At 37.7% G+C, this 26687-nt stretch overlaps 1 protein-coding gene and 1 non-coding gene across 2 annotated transcripts; one reads left to right on the plus strand and one right to left on the minus strand.

Annotated features, from left to right (window-relative positions):
• Positions 1–257: 257 nt before the first annotated feature.
• On the minus strand, positions 258–4399 carry LOC140861001 (uncharacterized). Its single transcript, XM_073264000.1, has 6 exons — positions 4067–4399; positions 3830–4024; positions 3364–3712; positions 2553–3127; positions 1644–2051; positions 258–872 (listed from the first exon to the last, which is right to left on the minus strand). The coding sequence occupies exons 1-6, from the start codon at positions 4397–4399 to the stop codon at positions 258–260; spliced, it is 2475 nt and encodes an 824-aa protein (XP_073120101.1).
• A 5348-nt stretch (positions 4400–9747) lies between these two features.
• LOC140870110 (small nucleolar RNA R71) lies at positions 9748–9853 on the plus strand. Its single transcript, XR_012147088.1, has one exon. It is a non-coding gene; the product is annotated as a small nucleolar RNA R71 (small nucleolar RNA).
• The last annotated feature ends 16834 nt before the right edge of the window (positions 9854–26687 follow it).

Below are 26687 nucleotides of genomic sequence, written 5' to 3' on the forward strand. Positions count from 1 at the left end.
GAAGACGTTATGAACTCCATCAAGGTTAGGAGGCAAGGACACCCTATAAGCCAATGCCCCTACTCTGTCCAATATCTCAAAGGGTCCTATGAACCTCGGTGCTAATTTCCCTTTCTTCCCAAATCTCATTACACCCTTCATAGGAGCTACTCGGACAAACACATGGTCTCCCATCGAGAACTCCAAGTCTCTCCTCCTATGGTCAGCGTAACTCTTTTGTCTGCTCTGTGCAGTCCTCATCCTGTCATGGATCTTGGCTACAACCTCGGCAGTCTGCTGAATAATCTCGGGTCCAACTCTGATCTCTCACCAATCTCGGTCCATAAGACCGGTGATCTACACGGTCTCCCATAGAGTGCCTTGTAAGGCGCCATACCAATGGTGGTCTGATAGCTGTTGTTATAAGCAAACTCCACCAATGGTAACCTCGACTCCCAACTATCATCAAAGTCAATAACACAGGCTCTCAGAAGATCCTCTAGAATCTGAATCACCCTCTCGGACTGTCCATCCGTATGTGGGTGAAAGTCAGTGCTAAACAAAAGCTTTTTCCCCAAAGCTGAGTGAAGACTCTTCCAAAAAGTCGAAGTAAACCGCGGATTTTTATCAGATACTATGGAAACAGGGATACCATGTAGTCTGACTATCTCTCGGATATACAACTCTGCATACTGAGTCATAGAGAAATTCGTCCTTACTGGCAAAAAGTGCGCCGACTTAGTGAGACGGTCGACGATAACCCAAATAGCATTCGAACCTCTCACTGTCCTTGGCAAGCCAACAAAGAAATCCATGGTAATATTCTCCCATTTCCACTCGGGAATAGGGAGTGGCTTAAGCAATCCTGCAGGTCTCTGATGTTCTGCTTTGACCTACTGGCATGTCAAACACTCTGACACAAATCGGCCGATATCGCGCTTTATGTCCGACCCCCAATACAACTGCTGAAGATCTCGATACATCTTTGTACTGCCTGGATGGATAGAGTACGGTGATGTATGCGCCTCTGCCATGATAGTAACTCGCAGAGAATCACCTGCGGGCACCCAAAGTCGGTCTTTGAACCTCACGATCCTGTCTACTACTGAATACAAATCACTGCCTCTCTCGTAAGCTCTCTATCTCCACTTACTCAACTGCTCATCAACTGCTTGAGAAACTCTGATACGGTCAAACAACGTAGTCTGCACTGGCAAGGCTGACAATCTAGGAGCTCTACCCTCGGCATAGAACTCTAGTCCGAATCTCTGAATCTCATCCTGCAATGGTCTAGACACCGTCAAATAGGCAATCACTGCTGTCTTTCTGCTCAATGCTTCTACGACGACATTAGCCTTACCCGGATGGTAACTAATGTTGCAATCGTAGTCTTTCACCAACTCTAACCATCTCCGCTGCCTCATATTCAACTCCTTCTGGGTGAAGAAGTACTTGAGGCTTTTATGGTTGGTGAATATCTTACACTTCTCTCCACAGAGATAGTGTCTCCAAATCTTGAGAGCGAACACCACTGCTACTAACTCCAAATCATGAGTAGGATAGTTCTTCTCATGCTCCTTCAACTGCCTTGAAGCATAAGCAATAACCCTATCTTGCTGCATAAGCACTGCCCCAAGTCCCAACTTGGAAGCATCAGTGTAAACCACAAAATCTCCCTTTCCTGATGGCATAGCCAACACTGGTGCTGTCGTAAGAGCTTCCTTCAACACATCAAAGCTCTTTTGACACTCCGTCTTCCAAATAAACTTGGCATTCTTCTTGGTTAATGTTTTCAAGGGCACAGCAATTGATGAAAAGCCCTTGATAAACTTCCTATAGTAACCGGCCAATCTGAGAAAGCTGCGAATCTCCGATGCGATTCTAGGTATAGACCACTCCTTCACTGCTTGAACCTTGGAAGGATCTACTTCCACTCCATTCTTGGAAATAATATGACCCAATAATGCTACTCTCTCCAACCAAAACTCACACTTGTCAAACTTTGCAAACAACTTTCGCTCTCGGAGTACCTCAAGAACTGTCTTCAAATGTTGTGAATGTTCTTCTCTTCCCTTCGATTAAATGAGGATATCATCAATAAAGACAATGACAAACTGATCCAAGTATGGCTGGAACACGCGGTTCATAAGATCCATGAAGACTGCGGGCGCGTTCGTCATTCCGAACAGCATCACAAGGAACTCGAAGTGGCCATAATGAGTCCTAAACACTGTCTTGAACACGTCTGATTCCTTCACCATCAACTGGTGATAACCGGAACGAAGATCAATCTTCGAAAATACAGAGGCTCCTTGCAAGTGATCAAAGAGATCCTCAATTCTAGGAAGCGGGTACTTGTTCTATACCGTCACTCCATTCAGCCCTCGGTAATCAATGCACAATCTTAGGCTTTCGTCCTTCTTTTTCACAAAGAGGACTGGTGCGCACCACGGAGAGAAACTAGGGTGTATGAATCCCTTATCAAGCAACTCTTGAATCTGTTCTTTCAATTCTTTCATTTTCGTGGGAGCCAACCTATACGGTGCCTTAGAGATTGGCACAGTATCCGGTACCAAGTCAATAGAGAACTCGACTTCTATATCAGGCGGAATACCTGCAACATCGCCTAGAAACACATCCTCAAAATCTCTGACAATGTCTACATCTGAAATATCTGGACGTGCTGGCAACTCTGTCAAAGATATACTGGCTAAGAATGCCTCACCTCCATCATGCACCAACTGCTTAGCTTGCATAAAAGATATAATCTGAGTCCTCCTCGAACCCCTAGTAGTCTCAAACCAAAATGATTCTTCTCCCTCCGGTCTGACCATCACTGATCGCTGCTGGAAGTCAATCACCACAACATTCTTCCTCATCCAGTCCATCCCAAGTATCATGTCAAACTCAGGCATGGACAACACTATCAGATCTGCACTCACTGATTGCCCTTGCAACAAGAGCTCAAGATTCTTCACTATATTCCTCGTGGACAGTTCTTCCCCTGATGGGATGGTCATTGTGAATCCACCAAACAGCTCTTCACACTCAATACCCCGCTTGCAGGTAAAAGCCTCCGAAATAAAAGAATGCGTAGCCCCTGAGTCTAACAAGGCTATAGTGGCCACACCGGCTACTAAAATTCTACCTGCATTAGAAGTGATTACAACCACGGAAAGATTGAACACAAGAAAAACTAGTTCTACCTCGGTTCATTCTAAGTCATTGAATTCCCAAAAATCAAAATTATTCCTGCCAACACAGATAACTAACACGAAGCATGCAACCTAATAAGTTCATGTATCCCAATAAGAGAAGTTCATAATCAAAAATTGCATCTACAAATCAATTAAATCACCCTTAATCAAAAGCTCTAAATATTACCTGTGATGAGAGTGGTATCAGGATCAGCCTCCTCGGCCTGCATCACAAAGACTCTCCCTTGAGCCAGCATCCTGTGCTGTGGACAATCCGGAGCTATGTGCCCTGGCTTCTTGCACCAAAAACAGACTCCTGCGCCTGCCAAACACTTCCCATGATGGGCACAATTGCAATTCATGCAACGAGGCTTCTCCCCAGTCTTGGGAGGAGCGGGTCTCTGGGCCTGGTGCCCCTGAGGTCTTTGAGCATGATGCCCCTGGGGCCTTTGGGCCAGATGCCCCTGAGGTCGGAAGGGTCCTTGCTGTCTCTGTGGCCCAGTAAATGGTCTCTTGCCCTGCTGCTGCTGGTGACCCTGATGAGTGAAGGTCCTCTTGCTATGAACCTCAGCATGGATGTCCTTCAAGGACTACTCGGATCGTAAAGCATTCCTGATAGCGGCTGCATAGTCCACGAGCTCAGCCATCATCACATCCCTACGAATAGTAGGCATCAAACAAGAAACAAAATGCTGCAACTTCTCTGCCTCATCATTCCCTATCAATGGCACGAAGTGGCAGCCCCTCTCAAATTTGCGCACAAACTCGGATATAGATAGATCTCCCTGCCGGAGACTCATGAACTCTTTCTTCAACTGCTCCCTCACCTCAGCTGTATAGTACTTCTCCTAGAAGAGAGTCTTGAATGCTTCCCAAGTTAGGGTGGTAACATCAACAGTCTTCTCCACACCCTCAAACCACAAGGCGGCGTCATCCTTGAGTAGGAACATCATAAAGTGAACTCGGTCTCCATCTCCCAACTCCATATAACGAAAAATCGCCTCAAGCGAGCGAATCCATCTCTCTGCTACCATCGGATCCGTAGTGCCAGAAAAGTCCTTAGGATCCATCTTCCTGAACTGCTCATAGATCGCACTAGGTCTAGCCCTCGGGGCCTCGGCATGTTGCTCAAAGATACGAGCCAAGCCATCTAGCATCTGAGCCCCAACATCAACTGGTGGAGGGGGCGGAGGAGGTGCATGAGGATCACGACGAGGTGCCATCTGTGCGCAAGTTCAAGTTCCAAAAATTCAAATTTCATGCCTTAAGGAAAAGAATTTTATCTAAACTTAAACATGCTCAAACAATTTAGGAAACTTATGCTACTAATCTGAACAAATAACAATAAATGAAACATAAATCTTACATACTTTGAGGCGAGATCCCTTGATTTCGGCAACCGATAGTAGCCACATCCCAAACCAAGACCGTGCTCTGATACCAACTGAGACGACCCTAACCCTCTAAAATATAAATAATAAATAAAGAATTTGCGCAATTCTTAAAAAAAATTTCCATGACTTACTTTAAAATATTGTAAGCCTAACTGACACTATCAGCAAGTCAAATCAAATTAAAATAAACACAAGATGAAAATCCAAATACGATAGCCATAGAATCCAGAAAAGGGAAATTAATCCCACACAGTTGCGGAAAAATAAACTGTTAAGTTTACATGCCAAATATTCTAAAGCAGGGAAATCACATCCTGCGAATGACTGATAGTGTATGGAATACTACAACTTATAAATAATATAAAAAAAACATCAGAGTTTGCGGAACAACTAAAAGCACGCTGGTCAAGGGCCTGCACCACTGGTGGCCTCACCCAGGGGATCCTGCCCCTCGATCTCTGTGAAAAACTCCTCACCTGAAAACAATAAGTGTAGTGAGTCTAACAGAATCAGCAAGAATATGGGTGGGGGGGGGATAACGAGTATTACATAAATACAAGCACAGGTAGGTAAAAAAATAACTTGTAATAAAATAATTTTGTGCCCTTGACTTAAATAAATGATTTATGTATGAAATGAGTGAACATGAATGAAACATTTGCATGGCTAAGTCGAACATAATCAATATAACTGAGTAAACTGTACGGAAACATAGACATAAATATTTGAACTTAGATCCATGGATTGTGACTGTTGCGTAATTTTGTGCCCGCAAGTGCACGGTGTCAAGTTTTAATATAGAAAATGAGTCCAACTCGATCCCACAGAGAATGAATAAAATGATATTATATTGAATATTTGCAACTAATCAAATCTTAATCCTATGTAGAGCTACGAGAATGATTTGAGTTATATCAAACTAAAATTTGCAATAAATAAAATTAATTAACCACGAGTTTGAAAGACGAAAATTCAATCATAGACAAATTCTAGAGGTTCGACATCACTTAACCATCCACCAAGTTAATTCATAAAGAAATCTATATCATAAATTTTTCTAGTTTATTAGCCAATAATTTCTATTATTTTCTACTACCTCTCTCGAGTGTCAAGCAGAAATTCGTATTCAATAGCAAACTCAATATCTCTATCAAAGTTCAATTATTCAATGCGATAAATAGCACAAGGATTCTTTTATGACTTCTATGTAGTTATATGTCTCTCGAACAATATAAACACCAAAGATGTATTTTCCTATGTCGTATTCAAAATCTCCTCTCTCGAGTGATAGATTCTAAACAAAATATCATTCAATCTATGGCCAGTAAATTGAACGCAATCAATTCAGGAAAATACAAATAAACCTAATGAATAATTCTAATATATCAATCAAAATATCAAAAACATGGTTTCAAGTCAAGCTACGTCGTCCCTCTAGAAAAAGAAATTAGTTCATAATGAAAATAAAAATCAATCAAAGCATGTTCTTGAACATCATTCAAAAATTAGGAGAAAGAATGAAATAAAAACGAAGGTAGATGATGCTTCTCCGTTTTCCTTGGTCTCTAGCCATCTCTAGCCTTCAAAACTCTGAATACTCTCTAAACCCACGTATCCTCCAAAATAAGTCATAAAATCCCTTTTAAAACTCGATTAAAGACTTTCCATATTTTTTGAGACTGCGCAGTGCTGGAGCGCTAATAATTCGGCGCTGGGGCGCTCATGTTTCGTATTTTATTTTTCAATGATGAACGTCTAGCGCTGGAGCGCTCAGAAGCCGGCGCTGGGGTGCTCTGGACATGAATTTACGGGCACTGGAGCGCTGGAAAACTAGAGCTGGGGCGCTACTTGTTCTTCCATTTCACCATCTGCGCAGCATTTTTGTAAAAATCATAACTTAAGTTCTAGCCGTCGGATCGAGCTAAAATTTTGATAGAAACTTTAAAACATCCTAAACCTAAATTTGAATGGTGCAGATCAGATTTGGATATATGTAACATTCCCAGTAATTTTCTGAAGTTTGCTGTCCAGTAATTCGGCTTTCCGCTTCTTCTTGCTACTTTTCTTCAAATTCTTGCAACTCACAAAAACAACAACAAATACGCATAATGTTCACTCGATACATCACAAAATCTAATTCAAATCATATATAAATTATGTGCATAAAATGCACTTATCAAATCTCCCCAAACTTTGACTTTTGCTAGTCCCGAGCAAAACAGTAAAGAGCAATATAGTCGACCTCTGAATTTTTACATTTCAAGATTCAATACACATGCCCGCTAATTTTCTCAAGAGTTCTCGTGTGTGTGTGATTTTCCAATCTCATCTACCCACCTAACTTTTGGTAAAATCATGCAATCCGTAAGCTTCATAAAATCATTAACTCCGCCCTCAAGTTTCAAAATACTCTCAACCAAGTTCAACTTTTACTCACACAGATCAACAGGACTTTTTCGGTTAACATTAGGCTCAAGTATAATCAGCAGGAGATAAGCATCCATATATATATCAATGTAAACAAGGACTCATGATGCAAAGCAAAGGGAATTGAATATTTTCAATTTGTGAAGGATTATGAGTAGCTAAAATTTTTTTATTTGCATTGCCAGACATTAAACTTGGCTTTCTTCAACTCCATACATCTCCATCTTTATGCCTTGTATTTGGACTAGAATTTCAATCCATTTTTTTTTTCTTTTCAAGGCCTCCCCTCACCTTACTTTCTCCACCATTAATTTTCTTTGAACTTTTTAGCTACTCAATTTGTTTTGGATTTTTCATGAATATAGAATGGCTAAAAAAACTCAATAGATTCGAAAAAAAAACGCCTAAATCACTTATGTGATCTTAAAAATCTATCTCAGTTTCAAATAAAAATCACAAGAGTTAAGAATCAAATCCTCTAATCCACATCACAAATCCACATAATTTTTTTTCTAATTGCTAGGAGTATCGAAAATCATGGCATTCGTGCATAAATGTGAGAACTCAAGATTAAATATAGCTAACATAAACTTTTTCAGCACTCAAAATTTATTTTCATCATAGGCCAACACAATTACAACATCATGCCTTCAACTCCAACTAACTTATAAAAAATTTCAAATTTTCACAATTTTTAAACACCTCCCAAACTTAAATTGTGCATTGTCCTCAATGTAAAGTATTCATTAAAAACAAGGGACACATACCTTAGGCACCAAGCGTCAGTACTCGGCACCATCTTAATCACTCAAAACTCTTCATCAGGGGTGGCTCCTAAACTCTTTCAGCTCATACTTTTTAACCTACACAATTCAAAATCATTATTAATGTCTAGTTTCCTCATGATAAAAATAAAAACAAAAACAACTAAAAGAAATAAAAAAACGCAAAAAAAAACTAGCTTGGGTTGCCTCCCAAGAAGCGCTTAGTTTATAGTCCATAGCCCGACTTTATTCCAATTCTAGCCCGGTTCCGCTTTGTTGAGGGTCTTCCCTTTCGCTTTCACCCTCCAAATATATTCAACAACATTTTTAAACTTTGATTTCTTCTTCGTTTTCTTCTTCTTCTTTCGCACCTTCGGATCATTCTTCTTTGAATCTACCTCATGAACAAGTTTGGGATGGCCATCCAGCTTCACAACTCGCTCAATCATGCATAAATCCTCGATGGGTGGATTACTTGATTTCTTGAATATGTTAAAAATAACTCTTTCTCCGTCCACACCCATCAACAACTCACCATTCTTCACCTCAATCTTGGTATCAGCAGTGGCCAAGAAAGGTCTCCCCAATATTAGTGGCATATTTGCATCCTTCTCCATATCTAGCACAACAAAATCCGCCGGAAAAATAAATTTATCTATTTTTACCAAAACATCTTCAATGATTCCAAGCGGATATGTGATAGATCTATCAGCTAGCTGCAATGCGATCATTGTGGCCTTCACCTCGCCAAGTCCTAAGATCCTAAAAATAGACAAAGGCATCAGATTAATGCTAGCTCCTAGATCACAAAGTGCATTATTAAAATAAGAAGAACCAATAGTTCAAGGAATAGTAAAACTCCCTGGATCCTTCGGCTTTTGTGGCATCTTCTTTTGGAGCACAGCACTACATTCTTCAGTTAAGCTCACCACCCCATTCTCTTGCAGCCTCCTTTTCTTGGACATCACCTTTTTAATAAAATTCGCATAATTTGGCATTTGTGCCAAAGCATCAGCAAAAGGGATGTTGATATGTATCTTCTTGAAAATCTCTAATAATTTTGAGAACTGCTCGTCCACTGCCTTCTTCTTGAACCTTTGGGAGTATGGAAGAGGAGGTTTGTACATCATTTTCTGCTCAGGTTCAGACTCTTTCTCCTCGACCTTCTTCTTGTCAACTGCAACTTTTTCAGACGTCTTGCTCTCATATTTGCCCTCTTCATTATCCACCTGCTTCCCACTCCTCGACGTGATAGCATGACACTGCTCCTTGGGATTCACCTCAGTATTACTTGGGAATTGGCCTCTGTTATTATCTTTAAGTGTGTTCTCCAACTTCCCAATGCTAGTCTCCATGAATTGCAATACAGCACCCATGTTGGCCACATGCGTCTCTAAGTTGTCAAGGCGAGTCTCAGTCTTCGCCATCCTCTTGCTCGATTCCTGCACAAAAGCATTAACAACATCCTCCAAAGGAGGCTTACCCTCACCCTTATTTGTATTGTATCCCGTAGGAGGATTCAACACATTATTATTGTTAGCATAAGAAAAATTTTCATGATTACGCAGACTAGGGTGATATTGATTGGGTATAGGATTACCTTGATAGTTGTTGTAATTTCTGTTGTTCAAATATTGAGCTTGCTCCACACTCTCAAATCCATCAGCAGAATTTACGGTAGTCGCCAGCGATGCTGTCTTAATAGAAACTTGATTGCCTTTGGTCAGTGCAGCCAACTGTGTAGAAATAGTAGCCATCTGAGCAGTCAAAGCAGTGAATGCATCAACCTCATGAATTCCAGCAGACTTCCTTATTACAGATCTCTCACTCGGCCACTGATAACTGTTAACAGTCATTTGCTCAAGCATCTCATAAGCCTGTTCAGGAAATTTAGAAAATATTGTACCTCCAGCTGCAGCATCCACAGAAATCCTCGTTGGGCCAGTCAAACCATTGTAGAATAACTCAATATGTTCCCAATCCGGAAAATTATGGTTTGGAAACTTCCTAAGCAACTCCTTGTACCGCTCCCAAGCTTCATAAAGCTGCTCAAAATCTTGCTGTTTGAAAGTAGTGATCTCAATTTTCAGCTGGGCAGACTTGGCAGGAGGAAAGTACTTAGCTAGAAATTTGGATGCCATGTCTTCCCATGTAGTGATACTCCCAAGAGGTAGTGACTGCAACCAACTACGAGCATTGTCCCTAAGAGAGAATGTGAACAATCGTAGTCTTATGGTTTCCTCAGTAACACCATGAATCTTCACTGTGTCAGCAATCTCCAAAAAAGTACGTAGATGCAGATTTGGATCTTCAGTAGCTGCACCCCTAAATTGATTCTGCTGCACCATATTAATCAGAGCTGGCTTCAACTCAAAATTATTTGCCGTGATGTTCTGCCGAGCTATCCCAGAATAATGAGTATTGATCACTGGTCGAAAGTGATCTCTGATCGGCACCGGAGCATTATTGACAGCTCTTTCCCTTTCTTCAGCCATTTGTTGCAACTCTTATCTTCTAGCTTTTCTCAAAGCTTTAGCAGTTTTCTCGATTTCCGGATCAAAGAGCAATGAGTCGTAACTTTGGCTTTTTCGCATAAACTGCATAGACAGGAAAGATTTAAAATTAGAACCAACAAAATAAAATAAAATGCTCTAAATCAAAATTAAGACCAATTAGCACAATTTAATATAAATCAAATAAAATTCATTCCCCGGCAACGGCGCCAAAAACTTGTTGCGTAATTTTGTGCCCGCAAGTGCACGGTGTCAAGTTTTAATATAGAAAATGAGTCCAAGTCGATCCTACAGAGAATGAATAAAATGATATTATATTGAATATTTGCAACTAATCAAATCTTAATCCTATGTAGAGCTACGAGAATGATTTGAGTTATATCAAACTAAAATTTTCAATAAATAAAATTAATTAACCACGAGTTCGCAAGACAAAAATTCAATCATAGACAAATTCTAGAGGTTCGACATCACTTAACCATCCACCAAGTTAATTCATAAAGAAATCTATATCATAAATTCTTCTAGTTTATTAGCCAAGAATTCCTATTATTTTTTACTACCTCTCTCGAGTGTCAAGCAGAAATTCGTATTCAATAGCAAACTCAATATCTCTATCAAAGTTCAATTATTCAATCCGGTAAATAGCACAAGGATTCTTCTATGACTTCTATGGAGTTATATGTCTCTCGAACAATATAAACACCAAAGATGTATTTTCCTATGTCGTATTCAAAATCTCCTCTCTCGAGTGATAGATTCTAAATAAAATATCATTCAATCTATGGCCAGTAAATTGAACGCAATCAATTCAGAAAAACATAAATAAACCGAATGAATAATTCTAATATATCAATAAAAATATAAAAAACATGGTTTCAAGTCAAGCTACGTCGTCCCTCTAGAAAAAGAAATTAGTTCATAATGAAAATAAAAATCAATCAAAGCATGTTCTTGAACATCATTCAAAAATTAGGAGAAAGAATGAAAAAAAAAAACGAAGGTAGATGATGCTTCTCCGTTTTCCTTGGTCTCTAGCCGTCTCTAGCCTTCAAAAACTCTGAATACTCTCTAAACCCTCGTATCCTCCAAAATAAGTCATAAAATCCCTTTTAAAACTCGATTAAAGACTTTCCATATTTTTGGAGACTGCGAAGCGCTGGAGCGCTAATAATTCTGCGCTGGGGCGCTCATGTTTCGTATTTTATTTTTCAATGACGGACGTCTAGCGCTGGCGCGCTTGAAAGCCGGTGCTGGGGCGCTCTGGACATGAATTTACGGGCACTGGAGCGCCGGAAAACTAGAGCTGGAGCGCTACTTGTTCTTCCATTTCACCATCTGCGCAGCATTGTTTTAAAAATCATAACTTAAGTTCTAGCTGTCGGATCGAGCTGAAATTTTGATAGCAACTTTAAAACATCCTAAACTACAATTTGAACGGTGAAGATCAGATTTGGATATTTGTAACATTCCCAGTAATTTTCTGAAATTTGATGTCCCATAATTCGGCTTTCCGCTTCTTCTTGCTACTTTTCTTCAAATCCTTGCAACTCACAAAAACAACAACAAATACGCATAATATTCACTCGATACATCACAAAATCCAAGTCAAATCATATATAAAATAAGTGCATAAAATGCACTTATCAGTGACTCTTTGATTTCAATCATGATCATGGCTGCAGTGCACTATGCCGCAAGGAGGTCAGGTAATACCCAACCCATCTTGCCCATACTTGGTAAGGGAGGCCAAGATTTCTATCAACCCCACACATACACGTAAATATTTGGTAAGGTAGACCAAAACTTCTCTCAGCCCCACACATACACATCAGGTGGTAAGGTAGGCCAGAACATCTCCAAACCCCACACATACACGTAAATTTCTATAGTCACAATCATCTTACTTCGTTCGTAAAAAACTAATTTTCCTTTCATTCTTAAATATGGGACTTAGCATGCATATGTAAATATGATGTACATGTAAATATTAATCGATAATCATGCATATGACTCACACATGGATGATCGGAATGGTGATTTAGGAGCCAAACCAAAGGATGAAAAATACTAAACCATAACGTAGCGCTTAAAGACAAATTGAGCAGTTTGCCCGTAAAATTCATAACTTACTCGATTCTCGCTCAAAAACAGTTACGCTCAAAACCACCACTTCCTAACACTTAGAATTAACTTAAGAAGTCATCCTTGGATTTTATTTCCCAAGCAACAATTTTATGAAACTCGAATTTCCTGGCAGCAGCCCCTATTCCACAAAATTCTGCACGCACCTATCCATCCAATCATCTAAAACTCAACCAAAACTTAACCGACTTAATTCCCTCTTGAACCGACATATTCCCAACATCCTAGAATAATTTCTGACCCGAGCCCTTGGCCAAAACCCGAGTTTAACCCTTGTTTAAAAATCGATTTTCGGACAGCCCACTTACTTTACAAAAAATCTGCTCATGCCTTGTTTTCAAACTTAACCAAAACTTAACTATAAATCCTCCAATCTTCCAAGTCTCTAATCCTAGGACCAAGACCAAAATACCACCTCATTTCCAGCCCCTACCACTCACCTCGAACCACTTTAAACCCAGCTCAAAGGCAGCACCTAACCACCATCCAAAACCGACCCCTACACCTCAAATTTCGAATGCATCCTCCAAAAAAAATACCAAGCTCAACTCCAAGCCTTCATAACACCACCATTTGAACTACATATCAACCATGGTAGCTCTAAATCACCATCCAACTCATCACCAACAACACAAACCGACCGAACCAAGCATTTACATGATTAGCAAATTTCTGGAAATTTTGACATAATAAGGACATAAATGCCGATTTCATTTCAATCCTCAACACACGAATATCAAGTAAATTTCTGAGGTAATTCGAAGGACACAAGACAGCCCACATTTTCGAACCAATATGCTAACAAAATTTGCAACAGATTTCGAAACCTCAAGGCATAAAATTCTGGAATTTTCGAAGAATCATGTCTACAATGCATCAACAATCCAATCTTAAATATATTTCAAAGTCATCGAATAACATGGTTTGAATCCAAGCATGAATGCGAAAGAAATAAAAAAAACAGAACAACACCTCTCGGCTAAATGGAGAGCTTCGAACAGGGCAAATATTTCATATAAAATTCGAAAGTTTCATAGTATGCAACACATAATACATAATAAACTACAAGGGGAAAACAATAGATCCATATCCTTGCCTAAAACTTCAAAAAACCGAAGAACAAGAGCTCCAAAGAGCTCTGGCCGATCGAGCTGGAAGAAGAGGAAAACGGGAAAAGTCGAGCTCAACAATCCCTACTAACTTGCTATGGATCGATTTCCCGAAGAAGAAATGAGGATTGGAAGCTTAGATGGGGGAGCTAGCGGATCGAAGAAGAAGAAGAAAAGGATTTATTCCCTTGTTTCAATCGCGCCGTGTGTGTGTATGTGTGTGTGTGTGTGTGTGTGTGTGTTTAGGCGTGAGGTGTGTGAGTTTTGTGGCTAGGATTAAATCTTGAGTCCAAGTGCTAGATTAGGTAACCCTAGAAAAATGAAAGTGTTAAGAAATTTAGGGAAAAGTGCTATACACTAAAAAAAATGCCAAACCAATAAAAAAAATTAGGACTACAATTTAAATCGCACTAAATAAAAATACAAGCTTAAAATCCTAATTTAAAATATTAAATTTGATTTTACTAGTCCAGGAATTAAAATTCTAATTTTCGCAAAAAGTTAAAAATAATAAATTCTAATGCGCGGAAGAATATAATATTTAGCCAATTAATCACAGAAAATTAAAATGATTAAAATAATAAATATTAAATACTAATTTAGGCATGAAACTTAAATTAAGAAATTCTAGGCGTCACATATATAATATTTGATCAATTGATTATTGTGATAATTAATTGATGGTGTATGATATGTGATATTATGCATGAAGGATGATCGAAAGTCCAAGACCAATTTGCTAGCTGTATGCTAGGATATTTTGTGTTGAATGGGTTGTAATAATTATCAAATTATAAAGTGGACTTGGTTTATAGCCCGTTCCCACCCCATGAGATGTATCCCTATTTGCCATGGATATTTTATTGTAAAATATTTGATTGTGGAAGATCAAGATTGGAAGATGGTGGGCCATGATGAATTATGAATATCCAAGACATGTAAATATTGGAAGCTTATGTAATTGTTGCATTTGCATCCCGTGTATTCCCTAGGATTGGACCTAGGCCCGTGTTTGGCTCACACGGGCCGAATAGTTTTGGGGCGATTGATCATCCTTGTTAATTTATTGTTTTTAATATATGTATGATATATTATAAATAATGAGTATGTGCGTTATTATTTTATAATAACAAAGTTGCATGAATCCGACAATCATACAATCAAACATGGCGATTTTTAAAATTAATGATGAGACCATTTCAAAAATTAAAAACCCTCATTTTGAATTAGATTCAAAATTTATATCAAGCCCGAAAAGGGGAATTATAAATTTGTTTATAATTTACATGTCTTCCATCGACAATGGGTGCATGTTGAACGCTACCTGTATTCAATGCTCGGCTCATATTATTGGAGGGGCATGGATGCCGAAAAGCTGTGACATCCATTGATATGATGATGTGAACTACATGGAACTCCCATGACTTCGGCTCATATTATTGGGAAAACTCGTGGCGACCGTCCATTAAAGTTCAATATCGATGGGTAAGGCTTGACATGTAAAGATGAACGACGTCATATTATTGGGTCCTAATCAAGCGTGAGACAAAAGTTTACATAAGGGTTGCATGGAGATGCAATTGGAAACTACCTTTTAGGAATTGTGATTGGCTGATATTATTCGATATCATGATTGGCTAATTGGACCTTACGTACCTACTGAGGAAATGTGTTTCTCGTTTTCACTAGAGGGTAGTGAAAATGTCAAAACAGTTGGGAGCAAGAATTTATGAAGTAAAAGTCCATACTTTACATCTTATCAAAATATTTTAAAATATTCATTAACATTTATATGTTATTATTTTTCAGTACAAAACTTTTGACATGTCATCAATTCGCAATCTGTTATCTGCAATACTCGACAAACATGTACTGATTGGTCCAAATTACCTCGATTGGCTAAAAAATCTGAAAATTTTCTTGAACTCGGAGAGGATTGCATATACACTTGATAAGTCACCCCCTGGTGAGGCTCCTACTAGATGTAGCCCTGCTAAGCTACAGACTTACAAGGATTGGTGTGACCATGACTTGAAAGTCAAGTGTTATATGCAAGCTTCTATGAATGATGAGCTACAGCGGCGTTTTGAGGTTGCAAAGCATGCTGCTGACATTCATTTGCATCTCAAAGAACTCTTTGATGAACAAACACGCCCGCTTCGACATGCGATTGTCAAGGAGCTAATCACTTTGCGCATGCGAGATGGGGTTTCGGTCCATGAGCATGGCCTAAAGTTGATTGGGCTAGTGGAGAAACTCGTTAGCATGGATCTTGTGCTACTAGCTGAGTTGACCATGGACGTGTTGATCTTGTCACTGCCTAGCTCTTTTGACCCTTTTGTGGTGAATTTCAACATTAAAAAGTTAGAACTGACCCTTGAGGAGTTGCTTAACATGCTTGTTACGTTTGAATCCACAATCAAGAAGGATAAGTCGGTTCTTTATGTTGGTTCCTCATCTGGTGCTAAGAAAGGAACATGTGGGAAGGGAAAGAAGCGTTCTTTCCACCATTCCAAGAAGAACGTGCCCTTGAAGAGGCAAGCTTCGAGTCTGGCAGCCATACCTGTTAAGGCTGACAAGACTAGTGACGTCTGTCATTACTGCAAGAAGCCTTGACATTGAAGGCGTAACTGCAAGGAATATCTTGCCCAGAATGGTTCCTGAAAGGGTATGTTTTACATTGAAGTGAACATTTCACTTAACTCTTCTTCTTGGGTATTAGATACCGGTTCTGGCTCACATCTCTATAATGATTTGCAGGTGATGACAAGAAGTAGGAGACTCAGGGAAGGTGAGACCTTCTTCATGGTAGGAAATGGGGCAAGAGTTGCTGCTAAAGCTGTGGGAGCTGTGTACTTATTGTTGGACAATTATTTTAAATTAATTTTGAAAGATGTTTTGTTTGTACCAGATTTGTTGAAAAACATTATTTCCATTTCTATTCTTGATAAAGACGGATATTCTTGTTTATTTGGCAAAGGTGTTTGCAATATTTACAAGAATGAATGTTTAATTGGTACAGGCAAATTGGAAAACGATCTCTATAAATTAAAATTGAAAGATATTCCAATGTATAATGTCCAAGAGATATCAACAACATCCAAAAGAAAAAAAGATACTCTGAATCCGGCACACTTGTGGCGTGCTCGATTAGGTCATATATCTTTAAGAAAGATGAACAAGCTAGTGGGAGAAGGCATGTTTGATATGTCTGATATTAATTCTCTTACTACTTGTGAACCCTGTCTAAAAGGAAAGATGACCAATATTCCCTTTAAGGGCCATGTGGAGCGAGCCAATGGACTGTTGGATTTGATCCATACAGATGTGTGTGGTCCACTTAGCATCACCACTAAGCACGGACATTCCTACTCCATCACCTTTACCGATGACTTCTCTAGGTATGGGTACGTGTATTTGATGAAATACAAATCTGAAGCTTTTGAAAAGTTCGAAGAATTCAGAAATGAAGTAGAGAAACAATTGGGACGAAGGATCAAGGCACTTCGATCGGATTGAGGTGGTGAATACTTGAGTTCAGAATTCCAAGAGTATCTTAGAGAGAATGGGATTCTCTCGCAGTGGACTCCACCTGCTACACCTCATTTAAATGGTGTCTCAGAACATCGTAACCGGACTTTGATGGACATGGTTTGGTCTATTATGGGGTTCACGGAGTTTCCGCCATCCTTTTGGTGATATGCACTTGAAACAGCGGCACTATTGTTGAACAATGTCCATTTAAAGGCAGTTGATAAGACACCATATGAGATATGGATGGGAAAACCTCCTAAGTATTCTTATCTTAGAATATGGGGGTGCCCTACTTATGTGAAGCAGACAGTGGGAGATAAATTGGATGCTCGATCCATTTTATGCTACTTCGTGGGATATCCAAGGAATTTGGTTTGATATTATTTCTATCATCCAAAAGGAACAAAGGTGTTTGTTTCTAGGAATGCAACCTTCTTGGAGAAGGAATTTATATTGGATAAAAAATGGGAGATGATAGAACTTGAAAAAGTTCGAGAAACACTCACGATTTTAGAGCTCATACCCGAACAGCCAAGAGAGGAGATACAAGCTCCTAGAAGATCCGAGAGGATCTCGAGACCACCTATGAGGTATGGTCTGCTTCTTGAAGAGGGCCAAGATGAGCCTGACCATGAATGTGATCCAAGGACCTTCAAGGAAGCATTGTCTGATGCTGATTCATCCAAGTGGCTTGAAGCTATGGTATCTGAGATGAATTCCATGCATTAGAACCAAGTGTGGAATCTTGTGGATCCACCTAAGGGAATTGTTCCTATAGGGTGTAAATGGATTTACAAGAGTAAACTTGGAGCGGATGGGAAGGTGGTGACCTTCAATGCGAGATTGGTAGCAAAAGGGTATACTTAAAGGCAAGGAGTTTAGTTTGAGGAAACTTTTTCTCCAGTCGCAATGTTCAAGTCTATAAGGATAATGCTTGTCATAGCTGCATGGTATGACTATGAAATATGGCAGATGGATGTGAAGACAGCTTTTCTTAATGGGGATATTAAGGAAGAGATTTACATGTCTCAGCCTGAAGGGTTCACATCTATTGGAAGTGAGAATAAAGTATGCAAACTTCAGAGATCTATTTATGGTCTAAAATAGGAATCTAGGATTTGGAACCTCAGATTTGATGGTACAATCAAAGAGTTTGGTTTTATTAAGAATCCTGAGGAACCATGTGTGTATAAGAAGGTCAGTGGGAGTGCCGTGACATTCCTGGTACTTTATGTTGATGAAATTCTACTCATTGGGAATGATGTATGAATGTTGCAAATGACTAAAGTATGGTTGCCGAGTAAGTTCTCAATGAAGGACTTGGGTGAAACATATCTTGTATTGGAAATACAGATCTATCGGGATAGATCAAAAAGATTGCTTGGTCTCACCCAATATTCATACATTGATCCCATCGTGTCTCGATGGAAGAGTCCAAGAGAGGACATCTACCAATGTGTTATGGCGTGTCTCTATCCAAGTCCATGTCTCCCAAGAATGATGCAGAGATAGAGGCGATGACATGCATTCCATATGCATCTGCTATTGGTAGTATCATGTATGCGATGATATCTACACGTCCTAACGTGGAATTTGTGTTGAGTGTTGCAAGTAGATATCAATCGAACTCTGGTCTTCCACACTGGAAAGCTGTGAAAGACATCCTCAATTACTTGAGAAGGACTAAGAATATGTTCTTGGTTTATGGGGGTGGAGAACTACAATTGGAAGGCTATACCGACTCTAGCTTACAAAGCGATATCGATGATTAGAAGTCAACTTCTGGGTTTGTATTCATGCTCAATGGTGTTGTTGTCTCTAGGAAAAGTTCCAAGCAAGACAGCAATGCGGATTCCACCACTGAAGTCGAATACATTGCTGCATCAGATGCAGCAAAGGAGGGTGTTTGGATAAGGAATTTCGTCCAACAGTTGGGCATTATTCCTAATGGAGTTGCTCTAGGTCTCATCAGAAATTCAAATGTGTACTGAGAAAATACCACATTATCCGGAAGATTGTGTAAATAGGAGAGGTGTCGTTAGACAGAATCACCTCCGCAGATAATGTTTCTCCACTAACTAAGCCTTTACCAGGACCATTGTTCGAAAAGCATCGCGAATCAATGGGTTTGAAGAATATGGGTAGTTAGCTCTAGTGCAAGTGGGAGATTGTTAGAGTAGGTGTCCGTCGAGCCAAGTGTTGGCTAAGAGTCCTTGAGATATCTCTTGTATGACAATCTTTATTTTAATAATATTTGAATTATTTAATTTGGAACATCTTTATCTGTATACACATGCTAGTTTCATAGATAAAGCTCTTGATTATACAAATAGTAGAAAGAATATGAGATAGTCGTGTGATGACTATCATGAAACTCACATTTGGAATACTGTATATTCTAAATTGTTCCTAGTCGATTCAGCCGCCATAAATAAGGATAAAGGCCGCTCGAACTTGAGACTAGTATTTGCGATGTGAGTACCATGTTTCATTGGTAAGGGACATGGAGATGTCCAAGCATGTAAATAGGTGCTCCTTGTAGAGTGCACTGAACAACCCTCCCTAAATGATTTTCCAAGTGGTTCTTATTTATCGAGTGGAATTGTAGTACCAAAAATCTAATCTACTAAATCGCATGCATTAAATTTAATAAATATTACGATTATTTTTTTTAAGTTTAATTGATTTAAATTCTTTATTTGATTTATGTGTTAATAAAATATTAATTGTTTAAAATACATTCATTTAAAATATTTTATTACACTACTTAACTGTTTTAAAGATTATAAAAGGTTTAAGATTTATTTATTTAAATAATTTTAAATTTTTAAGATTTTCTATTTAAATGATTTGAATTGTCCAGTTTATTTATTTAAAATAATTTAAGTTTATCGATTAGTTATTTTAAATTATTTTAAATGTCTAGCTTATTTATTTTAAATGTTTTTTTACTGTCCAAGTCGTTTTAAATGTTTTTATTCCGTTTGTGTATTTATTTAAATTATTTTTAAACGTTCGTCTAGTTTGTTTAAATTATTTTAATCGCTCTGTTTATTATTTAAAAATCTTATTTATCGTTGCGATATCAAAATATTTAAAGTATTGATTTTAATTCCTAAGTTAGCGCTTAAATTCCTTTAGATGTTATTTGTTTAATTATTTAGTTAATTATTCTTGAGATTCTTCAGTTCGTTGACTTCCGGTTCCGGCATACGGCGATGGTGGATTTTGGCGATAAATTCCTAGATTTTATTTCAAGAATTTTTAAGTTGGGATAAATGAGGAATATAGATGAAAGTTTGATTTTTAGAATTTTTTGGGTGTAAAAAATCACTTTTATTGCATTCTTGAGCTTATTCTTTAACTTTTTCAAAAGTTAGAATTTTCATAAAACCGGCCTAGTAAAACCCAATTTAATACTTTAATTTGAGATTTTTAAACTTATCTATTTTATAGGTGCAAGTTAGTGAGACAAAAGTTGTAGCATTTTAAGTAGTACTTTTAAATCACACAACACACCCACCTATGCATACTTACACCTATACATATACATACATATACACCTAACACTTAATTTATATCAGAAAACAAAATAAACTCAAAACCCTAACACAACACACACAAGCTAGCCGCCTCTTCTCTTTTCTCTTTCCCCCCCATTTCTCTCCAAGGATCGGTCGTCCCCTTTCGTGAAGCTCCAGCTGCCGCCGCGGCCCTCCACCACCGCCGTCGTTGCCGGGAAGCCACCTAGGGAGGTTCACCTAGCTGCTGGTCAAGTGGTTCCTTGGTTTGATTTTTGGTAGTTAAAATTCAAGGCAAGTATATGCTTTTCTTGGGCTTTCAAGCTAGCTATCTATGTTCTTGTGCCAAATATTTTGTTAATTTTCAAAATGCCTATGTTATTTGACATGTTGGGTTCGGTTTTTAAGCATTTTCAGCAAGGTGTTATGTTAGATTTTTGAATTTTGTTTATGCATGGAGTTTAAAGAGTTGTATGGTAAATTGTGACTTGAGACATGAAGGGTTTTGATGCATATTGCTATTTTTTGAAATTTTCAGAAGTGTGCATGCCTAATTTCGAAATTCATATGTTGTTTGGGCTGAGTTTGAAGTGTTTCATGAGTATTGCATTGTTTGCCATCGGTTTCATTGGTTATTCAATGGTTTAATGCATGTTTGTACATGTTCTTGCATATTTTCGAATTGATGGGTTGAAGTGAGGTTGAGGGCTGCCTAGATGCTTGTGTTAAGTCCTAAGAGATGTTAATAGGTGTGTTTGGTAGTTTGAAAAGAGGTAGAGTTAAGGAAAAGGGGCATGGGGTTGAATTATTGAGGTAGAAGTGAAGTAGAGTGTTGGATGCATTGGGAAGGGGCTACTGAATTCTGGGCAGGGGAGTCACCATTTCAGGTCTGGTCGTGTCTTGGGCTGGTCCTAGGTCAAGATTAAGACATTGTGGTAACGTTCGTATAAATTGGGCTCGATTCGGTTAAGATTTAGATAGGTTAAGGGTCATTTAAGTTGAAGGGTCGGAGCAGAAATTTTAAGATCAAAGTGTGAGCTGTTGAGTGATTGAATAAACTAAATGTGTTGAGCAAAAATGGATGGATTAGGCCTGGTCCTAAGTCAAATTTAGGATGTGTTGGTGGCGTCGGTTCATTTTGGGAGCGAATCGAGTTAGTATTGGTCAAGTTATGAATTTCTTAAGTTGAGGTGTCTAGTGCAGAATTTTTGACAAGTTTGAGGGCTGTCCGGAAATCCATTTTTATCGGGTTGCTCGGGTGGTCTTTGGAGGCCATAACCTGTTCCATGGTTAGATTTTAGTGTTTGGGAAGTGTCGGTTCGAGCGGGGTCGAATTCGGTTAAGGTAAGATCGGGTTAAGGGCTTTTCGGTTTGATTGCTTGGGTTATGCCTTGTTTGTAAGAATTGGAGTTAAAGTTGGGTATTTTCACCCACTCACTCACCTAATACTCACATTTTTTAGTTGAGTTTCATTTCCTAAAGTTGCATACTTGTGTGCTTGAGTCTCGTCTTTGAGACGAGCAAGTGTTTACAAAGGAAGTCGCTTTTATTCATGCATGCTAAGTATTTTGACTCGAGTCAAAGAAGGAAAAGAAAATATTTTTTGAACAAAGTGAGTTGATTGTGACAAGACAGGGCCAGATGGGTTGGGGGATGCCTCACTCACTTGCCAAAACGACGGGTAGTACGAGATCAGGAGACATCCCGGGATCCCTACCAAAATAGACGAGTAGTGTGAGATCGGGAGAAATCTCGGGATCCCTACCAAATGAAAGTTAAAGGGGCAAGTCGCGTCGAGAGAAATCTCGGTGTCTTGCCGGCATAGTATACCGCAGCCATTGATTGATCAAAAACAGAGGGTCACAATCCAATGATCTAAGTTCTCAGAAAAGAAAGTAAAGTTCAAAGAAAGTTTATGAAAGTCTCATGTTCAGTTTCAAGTTCAGTTTCAAGTTAAGTTAAGAAAGATCAAAAGTCTCATAGCGTGAGTTGGCGTGAGTTCATTGCTTACAGGTTGTCTCATTCTCTTGTATCATGCATATTTTCAGTTTAAGTTGCAAAGTATATTATGTACAGTACTTTGAGTATTACTTCAGGTGTTTTTAAACTCTTGTTATTACATTGTTTATACTTGATGAGTCATTAGACTCACTATGCTTGTTTGATTTCCAAGTGAGGAGGAGTATTTAGGGACCGAGGGGCAGGATCCTCGAGGTTGAGGTCGTCGGCGGTGCAAGGCCCTATGACCGTTGCTACTTTTAAGTTCCGCATAAGTCTATGTTTGTAATAAATAATTTTAGTTCGAGTACTTTCAGTATTAGCCAGGATGTGTTTCCCTGTGCTTAAATTTTAGTCTTGAAATTGTTATCGCAATTATTGCAACCGTGTGGGGTTGCCTTTCTTTTCGTAGTTTATGATTATCGCAGTTTGGATTTCTTTTTATCACGTTCATTTCTTTATGTTAGAGTTGCTGTGTGGGACGGGTGGCTTTTCTTACTTTCAAACAAGTCATGGCAAAATTTTTATAAATCCGTATTTCTCTTTATTATTTAATTAAGTTTAGAGGTTAAGGTCGTTTCAGTTGGTATCAGAGCACGGTCTTGGTTTGGGCTGAGCCTACTGTCGGTTGCCGAAACTCAAGGGACCTCGTCTCAAAGTTTGTAAGTTTTAATGAATTTTATATGGTTGTCGTAATTGATTTATTGCTTTAAATGTTTTGATGTCATCTTTTTAAGCATATTTTCAAACTAGATGTTTAAATCCTTTAAATGTGTAATTTCAGTGTTTATTTTTTTTTTGTTTAGAATTTCTTTTAGTAGTTTAAAGTGTACCATTCAAATATGTATTTTTATAGCATGCGACTTCAAGTTAAACGGAGTTGGTGTACCAATATTTCTTCTAGTTTTGGACAGTACGTGGATGTTGTTAGAGTTATTAGGTAGTGCTAGCAAGTTTTAGGAGATATTAATTGATGTGCCCTTGTAGTAATTTATTCTCTTATGGATGAAATTTTCATCGGGTACAACTAAGTGAATAATTTATTTAGGAATTTCTAGACGTCTGTTTAGTCTGTTAAGTTTATGAATATAACTCATGTGAAGACATGGGATACGAACCTGGTTTTTATATTATTATGGATGGTTTGAGTTTTTTTTGTTATTTGGGCAAATATGATTTTATGAAATAGTGAGTCGGTTACTATGAGCCTTTCAATTATGTGAACTATTATTCCGGTCGTTATTTTCTCTTTCCTTCTTTTGTGCTCAGATCTGTTACAACATATACTTTTGAGTATCCGAAATTTCTTTGCACTTTCTTTGAGCATTTATGGATTCGTATGACATTAATCAGCATTAAATTCTACCACTTTGGCATTGGTTGAACTTCTTATAACATCTTGTTAATGTTTCACACTTCTGGAATTTTTCCTTCGATTCTAGAGCCACATGTTGATGTGAGTAAGATTCACTTTTTCTTTTTGTAATCTACTCATGTTGTGTGGCTGACATCTGATTTTATTTTGAGACCGTTTTTTTCCCTGATTATTGACTTGTGTGTACTTCTCTCGACTGAAGTCACACTAATTGCCTTGATCGTGCTTTGATTATTTGGGCACGATGTCATTACCCATGGATGAGTGATCATAAGGGTTGTTATCTTGTTGACTTATATTCATTGTTCTTGGAGCCTCCATTATTATTTACTCACCCCTAGAATTGAATTATGAGTGAGTTGCTTTCAGTTATCTAAATTTTATTTCCAACTCGTTTGTTTGTAATGTTTGCACTATTTCGTTTGTATTGAGCAACATTACTTGTATGTTTATTTCCTTTCATGATCCACCTAATGAATACTCGGTGGATTATAGTTTCAATTATCATTTTGATTTCTTGAGTAGAGAATTGACTCGTAACTGCATAGTGAGTGGTTAGACTGTTGATCTTTAGTATTAGTACTAGATAAAATCCTAAGTTATTGTGGTGATCCGAGGAATGACGACTATCAATTATATCAAGTTCTAACGGGAAAACTACTAGTTGGTGGATTAATTGAATGGGTTGTTTTATTTTTAAAATGGGATTGTTAAGATTAAACAGACAACTTTCGTAAGATGAATGGATGATCAGTCACGAGATAGGAAAATAGAATTATCCCTAGAGACTTTTGGGCACTTCACGTTTGCATTTCTAGAGTTTGTGAACGTCATCTGGTATATTTTGACTTCGAGAGTAAATATGTATTATTTAGTCATTGCGTCTGAGATAATTAAGGTGGAAAAATCCGTTGGAAAATTTTAACTAAGAAATGTAATACCACCGAAGGAAAGTAAGTCGGTTGACAAATTGGGTGAACCAAAATTTTGAGGTTTCGTGACTGTATTATTGAACTTATTGTAGAATCAAGAATGCCTAAGGGACGAAATTATAGATTGGTGAATGGATGAATGAGATCTGTTTAGTTACCCATTTGGATTCTTTATATTATAGGTCAATATCTTAGAACTGAACAACAATGGATTTTGTGGTTAAGTTTTCTTTCAAGGATTAGATTAGATTTATTTATAAAATTGGGTCAATCAATCCTAAGTTGAGGAGAGTCATTTGTTCCACTTGAAGGTTAACTGAACTAGAGACGTTTCTTAAGAGAATTTCTAATCATCCATAGAAGCGTTGTGAGCTATAGTAACTAATAAGAGTTTGAGCATAGTCCATGATCATTAATCAAAGCACTGCTAATAAGTGGCGTGAGCCTTTAAAATTTCAAATATGGATGTTAGGTTATTCTTGAAGGTATCATCGTTCTGTAATACTATTGATTTGGGTATATAAGGAAAATAACTCGTTTGTCGGTCCTTATGCAATCGTTGAGGAGATTGGTAAATTGTTTTATCGTTTGGCCATGCCGTAGAGTTTGGTTGTGAAAGTATGGGTCAGATCCATATCATATCTTGAGGGATGATGAGATAGAATTGTATAGTTTCTTTAGCCATCCTATTTAGAAAATTTTAGTGTTTAGTTGCTAAGTATTTTAGGAACTTGTGGATTTTCTCAAGAGCTCGAGTTCTATATTATTTATGTTAATCTTAATCGATAAGTGGTCATTTAGCATAGTCTCATTGTGAGGAAGCTTTTAATTATGTGGAAGATCGACATGAATTATTTATTGGTTTTATGGACTCTACTGCTTGAAGCTGGGAATAGGGATTTAAGGCCATCGAACTAAGGAAAGTATCGGATATTTTAGGACTTTAGGTGGCGAATTAAAACTTTTAAAGTCACGTTGGAGCAGTGGTTCGAAATCTCTCTTAGGATACCATCATTTGGGAACCAATAAAAAGTTGCAAAATCTATTTTGCAGTGGGATTTAGTCAGCTCCTTGCTTTGTAGATATCATTAAGCATCAGAGTGCGCAGCGAAAGCTGATTTGGGCCAGCTCATGTGGGTGCAGAGTTAGAAATGTTGATGTTGAATTAGTCGTACGTATTTAGACCTAGTTAGTAAGTTCAAATTTCGAGGACGAAATTCCATTTAAGGGGGGAAGGAATTGTAGTACCAAATATCTAATCTACTAAATCGCATGCATTAAATTTAATTAATATTACGATTATTTTTTTAAGTTTAATTGATTTAAATTCTGTATTTGATTTATGTGTTAATAAAATATTAATTGTTTAAAATACATTAATTTAAAATATTTTATTATACTACTTAACTGTTTTAAAGATTATAAAAGGTTTAAGATTTATTTATTTAAATAATTTTAAATTTTTATGATTTTTCTATTTAAATGATTTGAATTTTCCAGTTTATTTATTTAAAATAATTTAAGTTTATCGATTAGTTATTTTAAATTATTTTAAATGTCTAGCTTATTTATTTTAAATGTTTTTTTTAATGTCCAAGTCGTTTTAAATGTTTTTATTTCGTTTGCGTATTTATTTAAATTACTTTTAAACGTTCGTCTAGTTTTTTTAAATTATTTTAATCACTCTGTTTATTATTTAAAAATCTTATTTATCGTTGCGGCATCAAAATATTTAAAGTTTTGATTTTAATTCCTAAGTTAGTGCTTAAATTCTTTCAGATGTTATTTTTTTAATTATT

Source organism: Henckelia pumila, chromosome 4, assembly GCF_033568475.1.
Source record: "Henckelia pumila isolate YLH828 chromosome 4, ASM3356847v2, whole genome shotgun sequence".
NCBI classification, from domain to species: Eukaryota; Viridiplantae; Streptophyta; class Magnoliopsida; order Lamiales; family Gesneriaceae; genus Henckelia; species Henckelia pumila.